The following is a 16021-nucleotide window of genomic DNA, read 5'->3' on the forward strand; positions in this document are numbered from 1 at the left end:
ATACCAAGAAAGTGACAAGATGAAAACCACTATTTTCTGTTACAAACTTTCACATAGCATCTTTAGGTTATACAAACATAAAAAATTCAAATCCATAAATTGATTTTCAAAGATTTATTATAAAAACTAATTATTTTTTCCACAAAATGCAATAAATCCATGACAGTTTTTGTTTCAAAATGCTAGAAATCTATTAATTCAATGTATAAATGTGCATTCATCTTTGCCATTTTATATTCATTTAGTTGACTAGTTGTACACACTTACTAAAAAAAAAACATTAATGGCATAAATCAAAACACTTATTTTGTCATATTAAGATCACTGTCATTGCAGCGGTTATACTTGACGCCTTTGCTTAGCATTTTTCACAGCGATCAGCTGTAAAATGTTTTGGTCCTGCTCGATTTTCGTTGACTTTGAGTAAAATATTGTAAAGTTATTCATAAGATCCCCTGGGGTCAATGTGTTAGCATGAGAAACTTGATGCTGTCGGGAGATAAGCACCAGTCTCCCGAGTGCTTCGCGAAAATTATTAGATGTTGATGACAATCTTTCCTATCACAGGAAAACATCACAAGTTTATGAATGCAATGTAAGTATTATTTTGTTTTGTTTGTTGATCACGAAGTACAAAGTAGATGAGGAAAACTAGGACTCCGTGTACTCAGCGCGCCGCCATTGTTTGTTTACATTGCTTGAATGGTACGCTGTAATTTCTGGAGTGGATTTACTGCGTTCTGTAAAAAAGGAGGAGTGGCGTTTATCGCATTTTGGGAAAAAAGGGAGAAAAGAATAACACGGCGGATATTGGATTTTGCATAAAATTAATTATTTACTTTTAAATACTGACCTGATTTTGGCAGTAACTCATTTTTTTTTCCAAAAATGCCGTTTATTGCGTTTTGGAACCAAACTCTTCAAACATTCCTCAAAATATCTTAATTTCTGTCCATCATAACAAATATATTTATGCGGGTTTGTAACAACATGAGAGTGAGTAAATGATGACGGAATTTTTTTGGGTGAACTATCCCTTTAAATAAGTGTTTGTGCTGCATTAAAATTTTGAGTTAATTTAACTCGGAAATATTGGTTGACTCAACAAATTTAGAGTTAATTGGTATTTTCGAGTTGAATTAACTCAAAATTTGAAGGACTTACTTTTTTAAGTTGAAACAACAAATCTATGTTTTTACATGCACCGATGTTAATCTGTAGACTTTTCATACAGTAACATACCAGGATAATACAACGTGTATAATGTTTAAAATGGAGATGCGTGTATGCACATTCCATGCTCATGGGTTCATACGTGCAGTTATTCTTGTAACATGTACGTCTACAGGATATTAATCATAAAGACTGAAACATTATAAAGGCATTTTTCTAGAAGGAAACCGTGGTACACTGCATTTTCCCCGGAGCCTACTTTTTATCTCCATCCTGTCTAAAATGAAACAGATGTTATTAAGATCACAAATCTCCAGGTTTTGTCACTGCATGGGTGAAAACGTGGAAAAACTATTTTGTGTTCAGGTGGAGACACATGAGGACTTCGTGCAATTTAAAGAATATGGCTGGGAATCAAAGCGACCTGCTTGTCTACACTCTAAACATAAACAGTGCTAAATAGCTTTAAAAGTGGTTCACTGGCTCGTAATCATAGGGGAACCATTTTAAGTACCATATAGCACCTGTGTAGAACTATATTGTGCTCTGTAGAACCATAAGTGATGCCATAGATGAGGAGTCTCAGTGAAAACCAGGACGCTGTTCAGCTCTCAACGGGAGGGAATACCTACCATCTTACTGTATCACACAATGCAATGCAGAAATGTAATACATGCAATGCACATTTCATTTTCCAGACGCTTTTTGGAGAATAGGGAAAGCTGACTCACACTAAGACAAACCATGTGTAAATTCATCATTCAACATATTTGATGACTGTTTTCCAAAGACATAAATAACCTTGTTTTATTTCACAAACCTAATTGTTTTACTTCTGAAGACCAGTAGACCACTGTTGTCATTTGGATTACTTTAAAGATGTATGAAGCTTCACCCTGTTGACCCCAATTTAAGACAACATTGTTTCTCTCCCTTGCTCATTCACTCACACATGCATGTAATAAAAAACTGTTGATAAACGAAGCCTATTTCAGAAGTATTTTAAATTATTGTCCTTTTAAAAGTTAAAACACTTACCAAACTATAAATAGCATGACAGCTGGTACTTGTCGAAAGATATGGAGAGAAGAGGCACTGCAATGGCAAAAAGGAGTGCCAATGTTAACAAATCTTTTCACCAGTAACGTATATTTATGTAGGCATAGCTGACGGAATGCTAACCGTCTATCTAAAATTAAATTGGTAACTAAAACAAACGTTAAGCATACATAAACAACACTTATGAGTCCCATTGTTGATGTAATAATAAAAATGTATAAATACAGTGCTTACCCATAAAACAATACAAATATTTGGGTCTGAAAGAAAGCATGTGCATGTGTACTTCAGCAACCCAATTTCCCACACATTACGCGCCAAAAAGACAACGTTTGACAGAAGATATCCATTAACCGAACGTTACTACGTGGTCAATTTTCGCCATCTACTGGCGTAAGAGGGTTAGTGCAAGACTTTAAAAAACAAGCTTGTTTCTTTTCTAGTTTTAGTGTTCAACAAACTTCAACGGGGGTCTCAGGATGCCTTAAAGTTATTTAATAAGACAAAACAAGCATTACAATAAACTTAAACAATAAAAAAAAAATCAAGATGTTACTAGGGTTGTTTTTTTATAACAGATATATCTCTAGAATATTTTGAGGGTTGAAATCGTGTGCTGTGGAAGGCTTTATTGTGGACAAAACGTATCTGGCGAAATGCATAGGATGCATATGCTACCCAATGATTATTATCATATGGACATCAAACATGGCATAAAATCAAAAAAATTAAAACAACAATTAGGGCTGTCAAAAGATTAATCGCGATCAATCACATACAAAATAAAAGTTTGTTTTTGCATAATATATGTGTGTGCACTGTCTGCAATTATTTTGTATATATAAATATACACACATGGATGTATGTATTTAAGAAACATTTACATATGTATATATTTATTTAGATTTAAATATATTTTATGTTTAATAAATATACATAAATAAAATCTTCTTAATTTTTAAATTCTTACATTTATACATTATTTCAAACAATACACACACAAATGTATTATGCAAGCACAAACTTTTATTTTGTATGCGATTTATCACGATTAATCTTTTGACAGCCCAACATACATTATTATTATTATTATTATTATTATTATTATTATTATTTAAAAACAAGCGGGGCTTTTATTTTGAAAGCCGAGTTTGGCGGCCATGATGAGGACGTCACAGCATCTTGAACAGTCTGTTGCTGCCAGTGTTGGTGGTAACTTTACTAAAACTTCCTCATTTATTACGGTATTATTACTAAAAAATAAATTCGTTTTCATGAGTTGTCCGGTGTTGTCCTCGTGCAAAGGGCTGTGTCACGTGGGTGTGTTTTTAAATAAATGCAGTAATCAGCGTTGAACAAGAACCTTGCGAGTCATTTAAAAACTCAGAAGCTGAATAAACTCACAACAAATCGATCTTGCACTGCTTTGCACTCACAATCCGTGGATTTATCAAAGCATGCAGCGTGTGAGTTTCCCAAGCGGGTCAGTTGCTTTGACAACACGGGAAGCCGTTTTGTGTTTATGCTGCCGTGGGTCTGTATCTACAACACAAGAGTGAATCGCCGGGGACCAAGAGCCTCACATCATCTAATCACTTGAGAGCTGAAGAGGAAATAAGGACACTTGTGCTACATATGTAGTGATCAGGTTCTTTGCTCATTTTTAACTAACCTCTTATAAGTGACTTTAAACACAACCCTGCATTCAGATGTGCATTTCGAAATCTCTAGACTTTGGTGATTCAAGTGCACTCAGTCTTGATTGAGATCTTTGTTTTTTCCAGTGGTCTCTTGAGGTTTTAGTGGTCCCAGTGGGAGGCATGCAAATATCTTGCATCTGCTTTCTTACTCTTTTTTGCTTTGTGACAGGATGAACCCTCCATCATTAGGGCAGTCATCTGCCCTGTTCCCCAATCCGGAGCCTGCAGCCGGGGTCGCGAAAGCCTCTGTCTTCCTGGGTGGCTCAGCAGGGCTCACCAGCTCTGACATGGAGCTCCAGAAAATGCTCATTGATGAGAGAATGCGCTGTGAGAACCACAAAACCAACTATCAGACCCTGAAAGTCGAGCATACCAGGTAAGGACTGTGCTTCGAGCATTCAAAGCTTATAAAAACGTATCTGTATATTGCTGATGATCTGGTAAGCTTTAGGTGTGGGGTGTGTTCTTGGGGATTAAATCTGCTTTGTAACCGAGAATGGTGTGTGTAGGCTGCAGGATGAATATACCCGGGCACAGAATGAACTAAAACGGTTGCTCGGTGATCGGCAAGTGGCTCAGGAGAAACAGCAGCTGCTTTTGGCAGAGCTAAGAGGAGAGCTGCTGGATAAAACACGCGAGCTGGAGGAAATCAAACTGCAGGTGCCCATTATTACCTCCCTTAGTTTTATTTTTATATAGGAGCAACAGTTGATTTCTATTTTCTATTTCATATCAATATAACAGCATTATATCTTTGTCATATGTGACCCTGCCTGTGATATCCCTGCTTAAGTTATTTTTGTGATTTACTGTTTTTTACATTAAATCATCCTACATAATGTAAAGAACATTTGTTGAAAATACAACCTTGGTCTTTAAAGGTGGGGTGCATGATCTCTGAAAGCGAATGTTGATATTTGAAATCACCTTAACAAACAAACACCCTACCCCAACAGAATCTGGACCTTCTTTTGATAGGCCGTCCCACACATACGCAACCCAGGCATTGATGTCGGTTAGTAGACACGCCCCTTACTGCTGATTGGAAGTGTGTTTTGGTACTCGGCGGCCCAATTCCCTTTTCCAAAGCGTTTTTAAAAATGAATGCACCCTGCCTTTAATATCGACTGAGTAAGGTCATATCAAAGATTAAAATCGATGTGTAATCAATGATTGAAATTAAACTGATAATGATAAAAAAAAATTCTTTTTTTATTACGATTTTTGAAAATTATTTCTACTATTTCTTGAGATTTCTAAACGTAAACTCAATAAATTGCACACATATCTTAGGAAATAATTTTAAATGGTCCCAATTTGTCTATATTTTAGCTCATCTATTCAAAAATCTACAAGGAAATGTATCAATGCATTTAGTGGTTTTCAATAACCGTGATAACATCAGTGGCTGTGTCCAAAATAGCCCCCATACCTGCTTTTACCATTTCCCACTAATATTGTCCACTTGAAAGGGCCTGGTAGCACCGCGGGCGCCATCTTGTGTCGAGACGCGGGAGTTCATTTGGCACAGGGAAGGGTACCAGCTAGCCGTTAAGTGTGTAAATAGATTGTACACACTTCAGTGTTTCCCGTACATTGATTTATTTGTGGTGGCCCACCACAGAATCAACACTGGCCCCCACAAATAGAATTTTCATGATTCCCATTTACATTTTTATTTCACTATTTAAAACAGCTAAATTCGGCTTGAAATATAATTTGATATATAATACAGATCAAATACAGATATAGATCAAAGAGTAGAAGTGAAACATATTTCAGGTGCCAACACTAGATCAATTGCAAACATGACATGATGATGTCACATATATTCCAATCAGTGTTGGGTAAGTTACTCAAAAAAAGTAATTAATTACTAGTTACTAATTACATCTTCAATCATGTAATTAGATTACTTTACAAATTACTCTCTTCAAAGAGTATTTAATTACTTATTACTTTCTAAATCATATTAGTACATGATACAAGGATAGGCTTGAAATGGCTCAAAGAAATAATAAATGAAAGTATATCAATTATTCTGGTCCCACTTTAGGGTCCAATTTTCTCTATTAACTAACTATTAACTACTTTTGCCTCAATATACTCCAACTACTGCTTATTAATACTAAAGTAGTTGTTCATTTTAAGTATTGGTAGAAATGGGGAGGGTTAAGGATGTAGATAAGGTTTTGCGGAATCTAGCATTAATATGTGCTATTAAGTATTAATAAACAGCCAACATCTCATTAACATGAATCAACCAGTTAATAGTGAGAATTGTAAACTTAAACCATGTTAAATCCACTATTGTATTTTAGCATACATAATTGTTTTACAGTCCATACACAGTATTAAGTTACATCAGAAGTAACTGTAATTAGATTACAATAAAAATAAGAGTAATCCCTTACTTTACTTTTTCAGGGGAAAAGTAATTAAATTACAGTAACTAATTACTTAGTAACTAGTTACACCCAACACTGATTCCAATTAGTGGGTGACGTCATCACCACCACAGTCTCCTCAAAATCCTGTGGGAAACACTGCACTTTTTGTTTATTTGTACACTGTTACGCATTATTGTGGTGCAGAGGTCGTCAACCATTTTCAGGCCAAGGACCCCTTAATGGATAGAGGAGGAGCGGGGACCCCCAGTACATGTATCAACATAACATTTTGAATTTACTGAATAGATTTTAAAATGAGAACCTTAATTTTATCAAGTTTTCATTTTTATTATTTGCCTATTAATGCATTTTTGTTTGCCTAATTTAATTTCTTCAAAAAATAAATACATTTTGAAATCAAATAATATTTGGAGGACCCCGGGAAACACCATCTTGTACCCCCAAGGGGCCTCGGACCCTCTGTTTCAGACCCATGTTGTGGTGTATTTTAGAGGCTTTCAGCATCAATCGCATAAACAAATGGCTTTTGCGGACTAAACTCAACATCCGGTAGACTTCCACATAGACTCAATAACAACAGAGTTGTTATATCATTATTTCTGATAACAAGGGAAATAAATGACAAGTAAATTACCTTTGTTTATATATCTAATGCACATCAACTATTACATTAAGCTAATGTTACTGTGTAAAATTAATGCATATAGTGTTAGCCACAGGTCCTTTAATTCTTGCCGCACAGCTGTGATCCGTGCTCATCGTCCCCTCTCCTCTTAAGCAAATCAAAACATTTTATTTTCAATGAGATATTTGTTTCAAAGATCAGTTTAGCAACTAGCCAGACCTATAAATAAATACAGACTGAAAATTCACTTCTGTTCAGGCGCGTAACCGCAGGAACACGCATGTTTTTATAGAACTGAATGAGTGCACTTGATAATGTCCACTATAATTTCCCCCATTTAAGGGTAAATGGAGCTATTTCGGACACACCCACCGTATGCTGATAAGACATAAACAGACACAGATGTAGCTTCTAATCATGCTTGTATAAACACACATTTTGCTGACAGTGTAGCACATTTTTATGCTGTGATGTGTCAATCTAGTTCATTGTTTGTGTATATGTGTGTTTAAGGTGCTGACCCCTCAGCGACTGGAGCTTTTGAGAGCACAGGTGCAGCAGGAGTTGGAAGCTCCAATCAGGGAACGTTTCAATAAACTCCAGGAGGTAACAGACGCCCATCCGCATTGACTTTCCCATTCCAATGACAGGCACAGATAGACAAACTGCAGTCAGCGTCCTGTCTGTAACAGATGGAGACAAGCTGCTTGCTCTGTTTGAACTGCTTCAGAATTAAAGAGACGGTTCAAACTGAAATGAAAAACCTTACCATCATATTATTTCAGACCCATATAACTACTTACTTGTTTCTGTTGAACACAAAATAAGATGATATTAAATAAAATATTGACTCTGCTACCTCTTTTTCCAGAGTTGTATAGTACTTAAAGGAATATTCCATTTTCTTAAAAGAAAAATCCAGATAATTTACTCACCACCATGTCATCCAAAATGTTGATGTCTTTCTTTGTTCAGTCGAGAAGAAATTATGTTTTTTGAGGAAAACATTGCAGGATTTTTCTCATTTTAATGGAGTTTAATAGACACCAACAATTAACACTTAACTCAACACTTAACAGTTTTTTTTTCAACGGTGTTTCAAAGGACTATAAACAATCCCAAACGAGGCATAAGGGTCTTATCTAGCGAAACGATTGTCATTTTTGACAAGAAAAATAAAAAATATGCTCTTTTAAACCACAATTTTCGTCTAGGTCCGGTCTAGCGCGACCTAACGTAAATGCGTAGTGATGTAGGGAGGTCACATGTTACATATATAAAACACACATTTGCGGACCATTGTAAACAATAAACTGACACAAAGACATTAATCAGTTGACATACAACAACGTCGGAATTGTCCTCTTTCAACACACTTGTAAACACTGGGGCGGAGTTTCGCGTTCGTCTTCTATGACCTCTTGACTTCATGACATATTGCGTGGGGTCACCTGGCGCATCACAACCAGATCTAGACGAGAAGTTGTGCTTTAAAAGTGTATATTTGTTATTTTTCTTGTCAAAAATGACAATCGTTTTGCTAGATAAGACACTTATGTCTTGTTTGGGATTGTTTATAGTCCTTTGAAACGCCGTTGAAAAAAAATGTTACGTGTTAAGTGTTAATTGTTGGTGTCTATTAAAGTCCATTAAAATGAGAAAAATCAATTTCTTCTCGACTGAACAAAGAAAGACATCAACATTTTGGATGACATGGTGGTGAGTAAATTATCTGGATTTTTCTATTAAGAAAATGGAATATTCCTTTAAGTATTTTTACTTTCTACATAAAAGTAAATTTTCAAGTATTCGTATTTTATTTGTGTTTTTCTTTGGAAAACAAACATTCCAAAACATGTTATCATAATTTTTACTCCACTACATTTCATAATTTCAAGTTTTTGGTTTATATTTAATATTTAAAAACATTAAACATCTAGTAATTTTTTGTACTTTAACTTAAGTAAAAAAAAAAATCTTACTTTTACTCAAAGTAAAAGTACACAATTTTTATGTAATTAGGCATTAAATCAATTTTAATATGCAATATGTAATGAATACACCGTATGATTCTATGCTTTAGAATGTAGTGAACATTTTTTAGTAAAGAAAAGTATTTTTTTCCCAAGACAAACACTCTGATAAAGCATAGATGCTTGGAAAATGTAACTAAAATACTTAAGTATTATACACCTCTGCTTTTTTCCAATTTAATGGAAGTGAATGGCAATTTATGCTGTGAGTTGCTAACATGCATGTTTTACAAAACAAATAAGATCATACGGGATGAGAACAGCATGAGGGCGGGTAGATGAGGACAAAAGTTTGTGTAAACCCATTAACTGTTATAGTATAAGTTCAAAACCTTAGTTTAATATTTTAAAAATGATGACCTTAATTTGTAATGCTTGAAATAATGTCCCTTTCCTTACATTTGTAGAAGTATTATAACCAAATAACTTTTTTTCTGTATCAGGAAGCTGAGAATTACAGGTCAGAGTACAACAAAGTTCGGTATGACCTCACTTTCCTCAAATCTGAGTTTGATCACCAGAAAGAGGAACATGCTCGAGTTCTAGAGGAGAGACGAATGCGACATGAAGCTGATGTATGTATATTCAGAGCATGTATTTTTTATACTCATTGGGTGTTTTAGACTGCACTTTTTACTGAAATGTGTGTGTATGTGTGATCGTACAGGTGGCGCGTCTCGAGCGCGATAAGGAAGATTTGGCTGCTCAGCTTCAGAGCGGAGACCCGGCACGGGATGGGAAGCGTGTGGAAGCTCTGCTAAGGGAGAAAGCTCAGCTTCACCAGCGCCTCAGAGGTTTGGAGGCCGAAGTTACCGAACTCAGAGCTGAGAGAAACAACTCGGGAGCTCAGGCCGAAAACGTGCAGCGAATTCAGATCCGACAGCTAGCTGAGACCCAGGCTACAGTGAAGGCTCTGGAGGTGCGTGTGTTTATCTGTATTATTAACAATTATTTTGGCAAATTCTGTTCTGTTTGCAAAAGATCCTTCTAAAAGTCCCACATTGCTGCTTAATTTTATATAGATATTTGAACTTGGTTGTGTCCCTCCAGGCAGAGAAGCAGTCTATTCGTATGCAGTTGGACCGGACAGAAAGTGAACTCCGTCTATCTCAGGAACAAAACACTGTCCTCACGGGCAAACTACACAAAGCTGAGAGAGAAAGTAACTCACTTAAAAGTCAGGTATGTAAAGTAGCCTAACAAAGCTTGGAAGTGACTTGCTTTATACTTTATTATACATGCTTCCTACATCTACAGTAGAGTAATATATTGCTGATGTGTGTCCTCCTTGTGCTTGTATTGGGCAGGTTGAAGAGATGAAGCACGCTCATAAGCTGGAGCTGAGTAATGTAAAACTAGAGTGTGTCCGAGCCAAAGGAGAGATTGAAAGGGAGAGAGATACACTTCACAGCCAAGTGGATGGTAAAGTCCTTTTCCTTCTTCTAACGTTGCTTTAACATGTTTAACAATAGATATTATAAGTCTCTATGATTTACAGGTCTCCAGTCAGATGTTGAGGTGCTAAAGGCCACTTTGGAGAGAAATAAAGACTTGTTATCTGAAAAAGAGCGCGAGATGGTTCGCAGGGTTCAGGCAGCGAGAGAAGAGGAGATACACAAGATGGCCGCCCTTCAGGAAGAGAAGTAAGCATGGTGCTTACAGATCCAAACTGTGCTAGAGATTGTCTCATGGGAGACCCACTTTTCAGCATTTTGGGTTCATTTACACAGTAATGTTTATTTCTCAGGCTGGAGCTGGAGAATCGTTTATCTGAGCTTGAAAAGCAGAGAGCTCTTCAAGAGGCATCAGGGAACTCTCAGAAGGAAGAGTGGGAGGAGCGTCTTCGTGCCGCCCAGTTGGGGGAGGAGTCTGCCCGTAAAGAGATGCAGAACCTGAGGTACGTCAACATGAAATAAAAATGTACCCAGTTTATTTACAAAATGCATGTTTTTAAGGTTTTACTGAGCATCCCGTGCACATTTCTATTAAAGGAATAGTCTACTCATTTTCAATATTAAAATATGTTATTACCTTAACTAAGAACTGTTGATACATCCCTCTATCATCTGTGTGCGTGCATGTAAGCGCTGGAGCGTGCTGCGACGCTTCGATAGCATTTAGCTTAGCCCCATTCATTCAATTGTACCATTTAGAGATAAAGTTAGAAGTGACCAAACACATCAACGTTTTTCCTATTTAAGACGAGTAGTTATACGAGCAAGTTTGGTGGTACAAAATAAAACGTAGCGCTTTTCTAAGCGGATTTAAAAGAGGAACTATATTTTATGCCGTAATAGCACTTGTGGGAGTGCTTCGACTCGGCGCAGTAACACCCTCCCTCTCCCATTATGAGAGGGAGAAGGGGAGCGGACTTTTCAGGCGAGTCGAAGTACTCCCAAAAGTGCTATTACGCCATACAATATAGTTCCTCTTTTAAATCCGCTTAGAAAAGCGCTACGTTTTATTTTGTACCACCAAAATCTCTAAATGGTACAATTGAATGAATGGGGCTAAGCTAAATGCTATCGAGGCGTCGCAGCGCGCTTCGGCGCTTGCGTGCGCGCACACGGATGGTGGAGGGATGTGTCGGCGGTTCTTGGTTGGGGTAGTGACATATTTTGATATTGAAAATGAGTAGACTATTCCTTTAAGCCAAAAAAGTAGTTGTAAACTTATTCCATTCTATCTGTCTGTTTGTGTGACACAGAGCTAAAGTTCAGCAGCAGATTCAACAGTTGGAAGAGCTAGAGACCCTGAGAGCTGAAAATACAGATCTGAGACGAGTAAGTGCTTTAAAATGGGCAGAATTACATATGTGGTAATATAAAAGCTGTCATTTTAACATTGCAGTGTTGAAGAATTATGCCGTGTCTAACAATGACTGATCTCTTTCTGTTTTCAGCAAAGCGCCGAGCTGAATCTACAAATCGGAAGTCTCTCTCACTCTGAGAATGAGCTTTTAGAAACCAACAACAGGTTGAGAGAAAGTCTTGAGCGGGTGAGAGAGGACCTGCGGAGCGCTCGCACACAAATGGAAAGGACCCAACAGGAGGCCGAGAGGTATGCCGAACCAATACTGAGATTATAGTATCATTGTTCACTGATAATCAGGGCAATTTTGCATTCATTATCGCAGACATATCGCCTGCGATAGTGAATGCGATATTGCCCTGCTTGTCAATGAACTACGGCTTTGTGTAGGGCTGTCACAATTATGAAATTTGGCTGACGGTTGTTTGTTCGTGAAATAATATTCACACATTTTTGTGATTATTTAAATTACATTTTTTGTAAGGTTTACCTGGCAGTAAATATTAATACACATAACACATATTTAAATTAATTATTTTATATATATATATATTTTTTTTTTTGCTGTTTTGGAAATTGATACTGCAAAGTTGTGCAGCAGTTTTTTTTTTTGCGTTACACTGTCAGTCAAGGAGCGTCATTAAATCAGTCTCATTTATACAGGCGCTGCTGCTCCCCCTTGTGTTTTTTTGAGAGATATGCAATCATTGCGGTGATCTAGAATATTATTTAATCATTTTGACAGCCCTAGCTTTGTGTAGTAAATGCCGCTCTATCTGAAAGCAGCTAATGTTGATTTACAACTAATCAAGGAACCGGCTTTACTGAAAAGATGCGTATGACAGTCGCATGCGATTTTTCATGCAGCCCTAATATAGACATATACATAAACATATAGACAAGGACAACAAGGATAGACAAGGACGAGAACATGACATGGTGCAAACATAAATATATGTATACATAAACAAAAGGACAATAGTATCATAGTTAAAGGGGAATTTTAGGCCAAAATATTTTTTTTAAATGCTGACAGCTAGAGATTTTACCTGCTGACAGTTTATCATAATGTGCCATTTAGCATTTTTGCAGATGAGGGTATTTAGACTACCAGTAAGTTAACTGGTAAGATTCTATGTTGGTTCTGAAGCAAATTTTAATAAAAATGCTTGAAAGTCAGTTTTAAATTCATTCAAACTTCGACAAGTTTGTCATAACGTTTTTTTTTTTAATTGAGATTTATGAATCATCTGAAAGCGAAATAAATAGCTTTCTGTTGATGTATGATTTGTTAGGATAGGGCCATATTTGATCGAGATACAACTATTTAAATTCTGGAATCTGAGGGTGCAAAAAAATCCTTGGCGACATTTATTGCTAATGATAAATACATTTTTTAATATATTTCTGATAGGAAATTTACAAAATATCCTTATAGAACATGATCTTTACTTTACATCCTTATGATTTTGGGCATAACAATCTTAAGGACTGGTTTTAAACCAGTCATAAAAAACTTGGTTTTGTTGTTCTGGGCACATAAGTATAGAAAGTCAGGGTTCCCACGTGTCCTTGAAATCCTTGAAAGTTTGTGAATCTGGCGGGGGGAATTCAAGGCCCTGGGAAGTTTTTGAAAATATACATACATAGATACAGGGCATTGAAAGAGCTTAACTCTTTCATATTAAAAAATCCATATTATTCTCTGTGTAGTGTAGAATAATATCATAAAAATTCTAGACTTTTTAAGCACACGTGCTAAACTGTTAGCTTTAAATGCTTATATCTTCTGTCTGCGAATGTTGATTTATACCAAAATGTTTTTTTTCATAGTTGTATTTGACAAATAAAAATGTCTCGGGTTACGTATGTAACTGGTGTTCCCTGAGAAAGGAACGAGACGCCGCATCTCTCTTACTTCTTTGGCAATATTTCAGATAGTGATATACTTCCTGTCTCCCGCATCACCCTGTCTTTGTCATTAAGCCTCACCATTGGTTGAATTTGATATACACATTCAGACGCACTTACCCCTGAAGACTTCCACAAAGTGTTACCGCAGTGACGCAGCCCGAGTTCCCTCGAAAGGGAACTGTAACAATCTATCGTAAAAGGTAACACGATGTAACCTTGCTCTCACTTGAAATGTGTCCCCACATTTAGTCCTTGAATTTGAGGGTATTGGACCTGGAAAGTCCTTGAAAGGTTTTTGAATTTGAAGTTAACTAAAGTGTGGGAACCCTGAAAGTGATTTGTTGGTAATGGTACACTAGTCCTGTTAGCTACATGAAAAATCATAATGGGGCACTTTCCTGGACAGGGATTAGACTAGTCCTAGACTAAAATAAATGTAAGAGCTGTCCAAACTGTATGGCATTAAACCAATGCACGGTGTATTTTAAAATACACCAATGCACTTTGTTTAATGCCATACTAAAACACAGGTAATGTTTTTAGTAAGGCATGTTTGTTAAAACTAGTTAAACTAAGGCCTAGTCCTGGTTTAAGCTAATTCCTGTTTGAAAAACCACCACATAAAAGTCTTAAATAAAATGAATTAATCCTCAACCGTGAATGTATCAGTGCAATGGTCTAGTAGGGGTTGGTGTATATGCTCAGATATACTGAGCCTTGGTGCTAATGTTGGCTATGCAAGTTTCTCTCACAACTATACTATAAAGCATCCCAGTTTGATTCATCTTGACTCTGCTCATCTTGTTGCAGGCTGGTGGAGGAAAGGCGAGTGGAATGGTTGGAGGAGAAGCATAAACTACAGGACAGAGAGGCAGAACTGAGGGAAAAATACAGTCTGGCTAAAGAGCGACTGCAGAGGGCAGCATCTGCTCAGAAGAAGGTAGTTCCTTCCACTGACACATCTTTCTAGCTTATAAGTACACACATTTTCAAAAAATGTAAAAGAAATTATTGCATTTTTCATTTTCTTTGATTTCAGAGGAAGACCATGACTGAACTTAAAGAGAAGAAATTTCAAGAGAAAATTCATCTGCTGGAAGCCAAAATAGCAGAACTTGAGATAGAAGCGAGCCAAGCACAAAAGTACTTACATATTTTTTAAAAACACTGCTCTTCCGCACTGATTGTTAATTTCGCTTCATTAAAACGATTGTCCCAAATTTGTTGACGTGTACACACAGAAAACCATCTTACTCTGAGGAACATGCTCAGCTCAACAAGCGTCTAAAGGAGCTCCAGAAGAGACACAATGAATTTCGCCGTCTGTTGCTGGGCAATCAGATGACCTCCACCCCCTTGGCCCCGTCCCTCTTTATCCCAGCAGAGTCCATCTTCTCAAACATACAGGTGAGCCACAAAAACTATACAGAACTATACATTAATTGCTTTGCATCTAATCACACTTCCTCTTTCAGGAGGAACAGCACCAGAGGGAGCTCTCTGTTCTTCGAAGACGCTTGGAAGACCTGGAAAGTAGTCAGCAACAACAGCTGGAGGAGCTGGCTCCTCCTTTGGACAGGGAGAGAGACTCCCAAGTCCACGGGAAACCTTTACTGACCTCTGACCTATCGTGACCACTACGTGTGCTATTACATTCACCCTGTGCCAAAAACCCCACCTAGCGTATCACGTTTGTGAGGTTGTCTTTTATCAAACATCTCACGGTGCTCTGCAACATAAATACGGGATGTTTTTATAAAAAGCTGTTGCGTTATTTATTATGTGTCTGTTGTATTTTATCAACTGTAAGCACCTTTTAAGGTTTACATATTTTGTGGCTGGTGTTGTTGTCTTTCACAAATGTAGTAATTGAAGACGTTTGCTGGAATATTTACATATCGAAAATAATCAGTAACAAACCTCAAAAGCCATGTTTTAGATCTTTATAAGTCCAGATGTGCACATAATGTTGTTGTTTTATTTTTTAAACTTTGGTCTAAGCATCAAGTTTTAAACTTTTTTTGTAAATGTATTGATTTTAAATGCTTTTAATAAAGAACTTGGTAGTCAAAGAGTGTCTGTTCGAAATCTTGTTTAGTTCAACTGAACTGAATTTTGCATGCAAGTACATTAAGTATAATCAAAATTAAATAAATTGATGGATATATAAATCACAAAACCTATGGTCCATAACAGAAGATATAAAATATGCATTTTAATTAAAACTACTGATGTGTCTTAGATGTTCATTTGAGATTTCCAAAATACAATACCTGTGGCCACATGGTTGACCTG

General features: G+C 36.7%; 1 protein-coding gene and 1 long non-coding RNA gene across 4 annotated transcripts in view; one reads left to right on the top strand and one right to left on the bottom strand.

The window, feature by feature from the left end:
• Nucleotides 1-2682, bottom strand: part of LOC141363944 (uncharacterized) — a 65773-nt gene extending 63091 nt beyond the window's left edge. For both annotated transcript variants that reach the window (XR_012369649.1, XR_012369648.1), the window contains exons 1-2: nucleotides 2467-2682; nucleotides 2212-2268 (exon numbers count right to left, since the gene is read on the bottom strand). This is a non-coding gene — a long non-coding RNA (uncharacterized lncRNA). The remainder of the gene's footprint in view (nucleotides 1-2211; nucleotides 2269-2466) is intronic.
• A 627-nt stretch (nucleotides 2683-3309) lies between these two features.
• On the top strand, nucleotides 3310-15798 carry cep83 (centrosomal protein 83). Of its 2 annotated transcripts, none has more exons than XM_055191117.2 (16): nucleotides 3310-3444; nucleotides 4102-4308; nucleotides 4442-4592; nucleotides 7482-7574; nucleotides 9445-9576; nucleotides 9669-9920; nucleotides 10052-10183; nucleotides 10309-10423; nucleotides 10500-10644; nucleotides 10749-10898; nucleotides 11709-11784; nucleotides 11904-12061; nucleotides 14537-14666; nucleotides 14766-14869; nucleotides 14968-15133; nucleotides 15202-15798. In XM_055191117.2, exons 2-16 carry the CDS (start codon nucleotides 4103-4105, stop codon nucleotides 15358-15360), a joined length of 2169 nt encoding a protein of 722 aa, XP_055047092.2. In that variant the 5' UTR covers nucleotides 3310-3444; nucleotide 4102; the 3' UTR covers nucleotides 15361-15798. The 2 variants fall into 2 exon arrangements, with proteins under 2 accessions (XP_055047092.2, XP_055047091.2); XM_055191116.2 differs by lacking the exon at nucleotides 3310-3444 and adding an exon at nucleotides 3451-3880.
• Nucleotides 15799-16021: the final 223 nt, after the last annotated feature.

The sequence above is a fragment of the Misgurnus anguillicaudatus genome, chromosome 1 (genome assembly GCF_027580225.2).
Source record: "Misgurnus anguillicaudatus chromosome 1, ASM2758022v2, whole genome shotgun sequence".
Taxonomy (NCBI): Eukaryota; Metazoa; Chordata; class Actinopteri; order Cypriniformes; family Cobitidae; genus Misgurnus; species Misgurnus anguillicaudatus.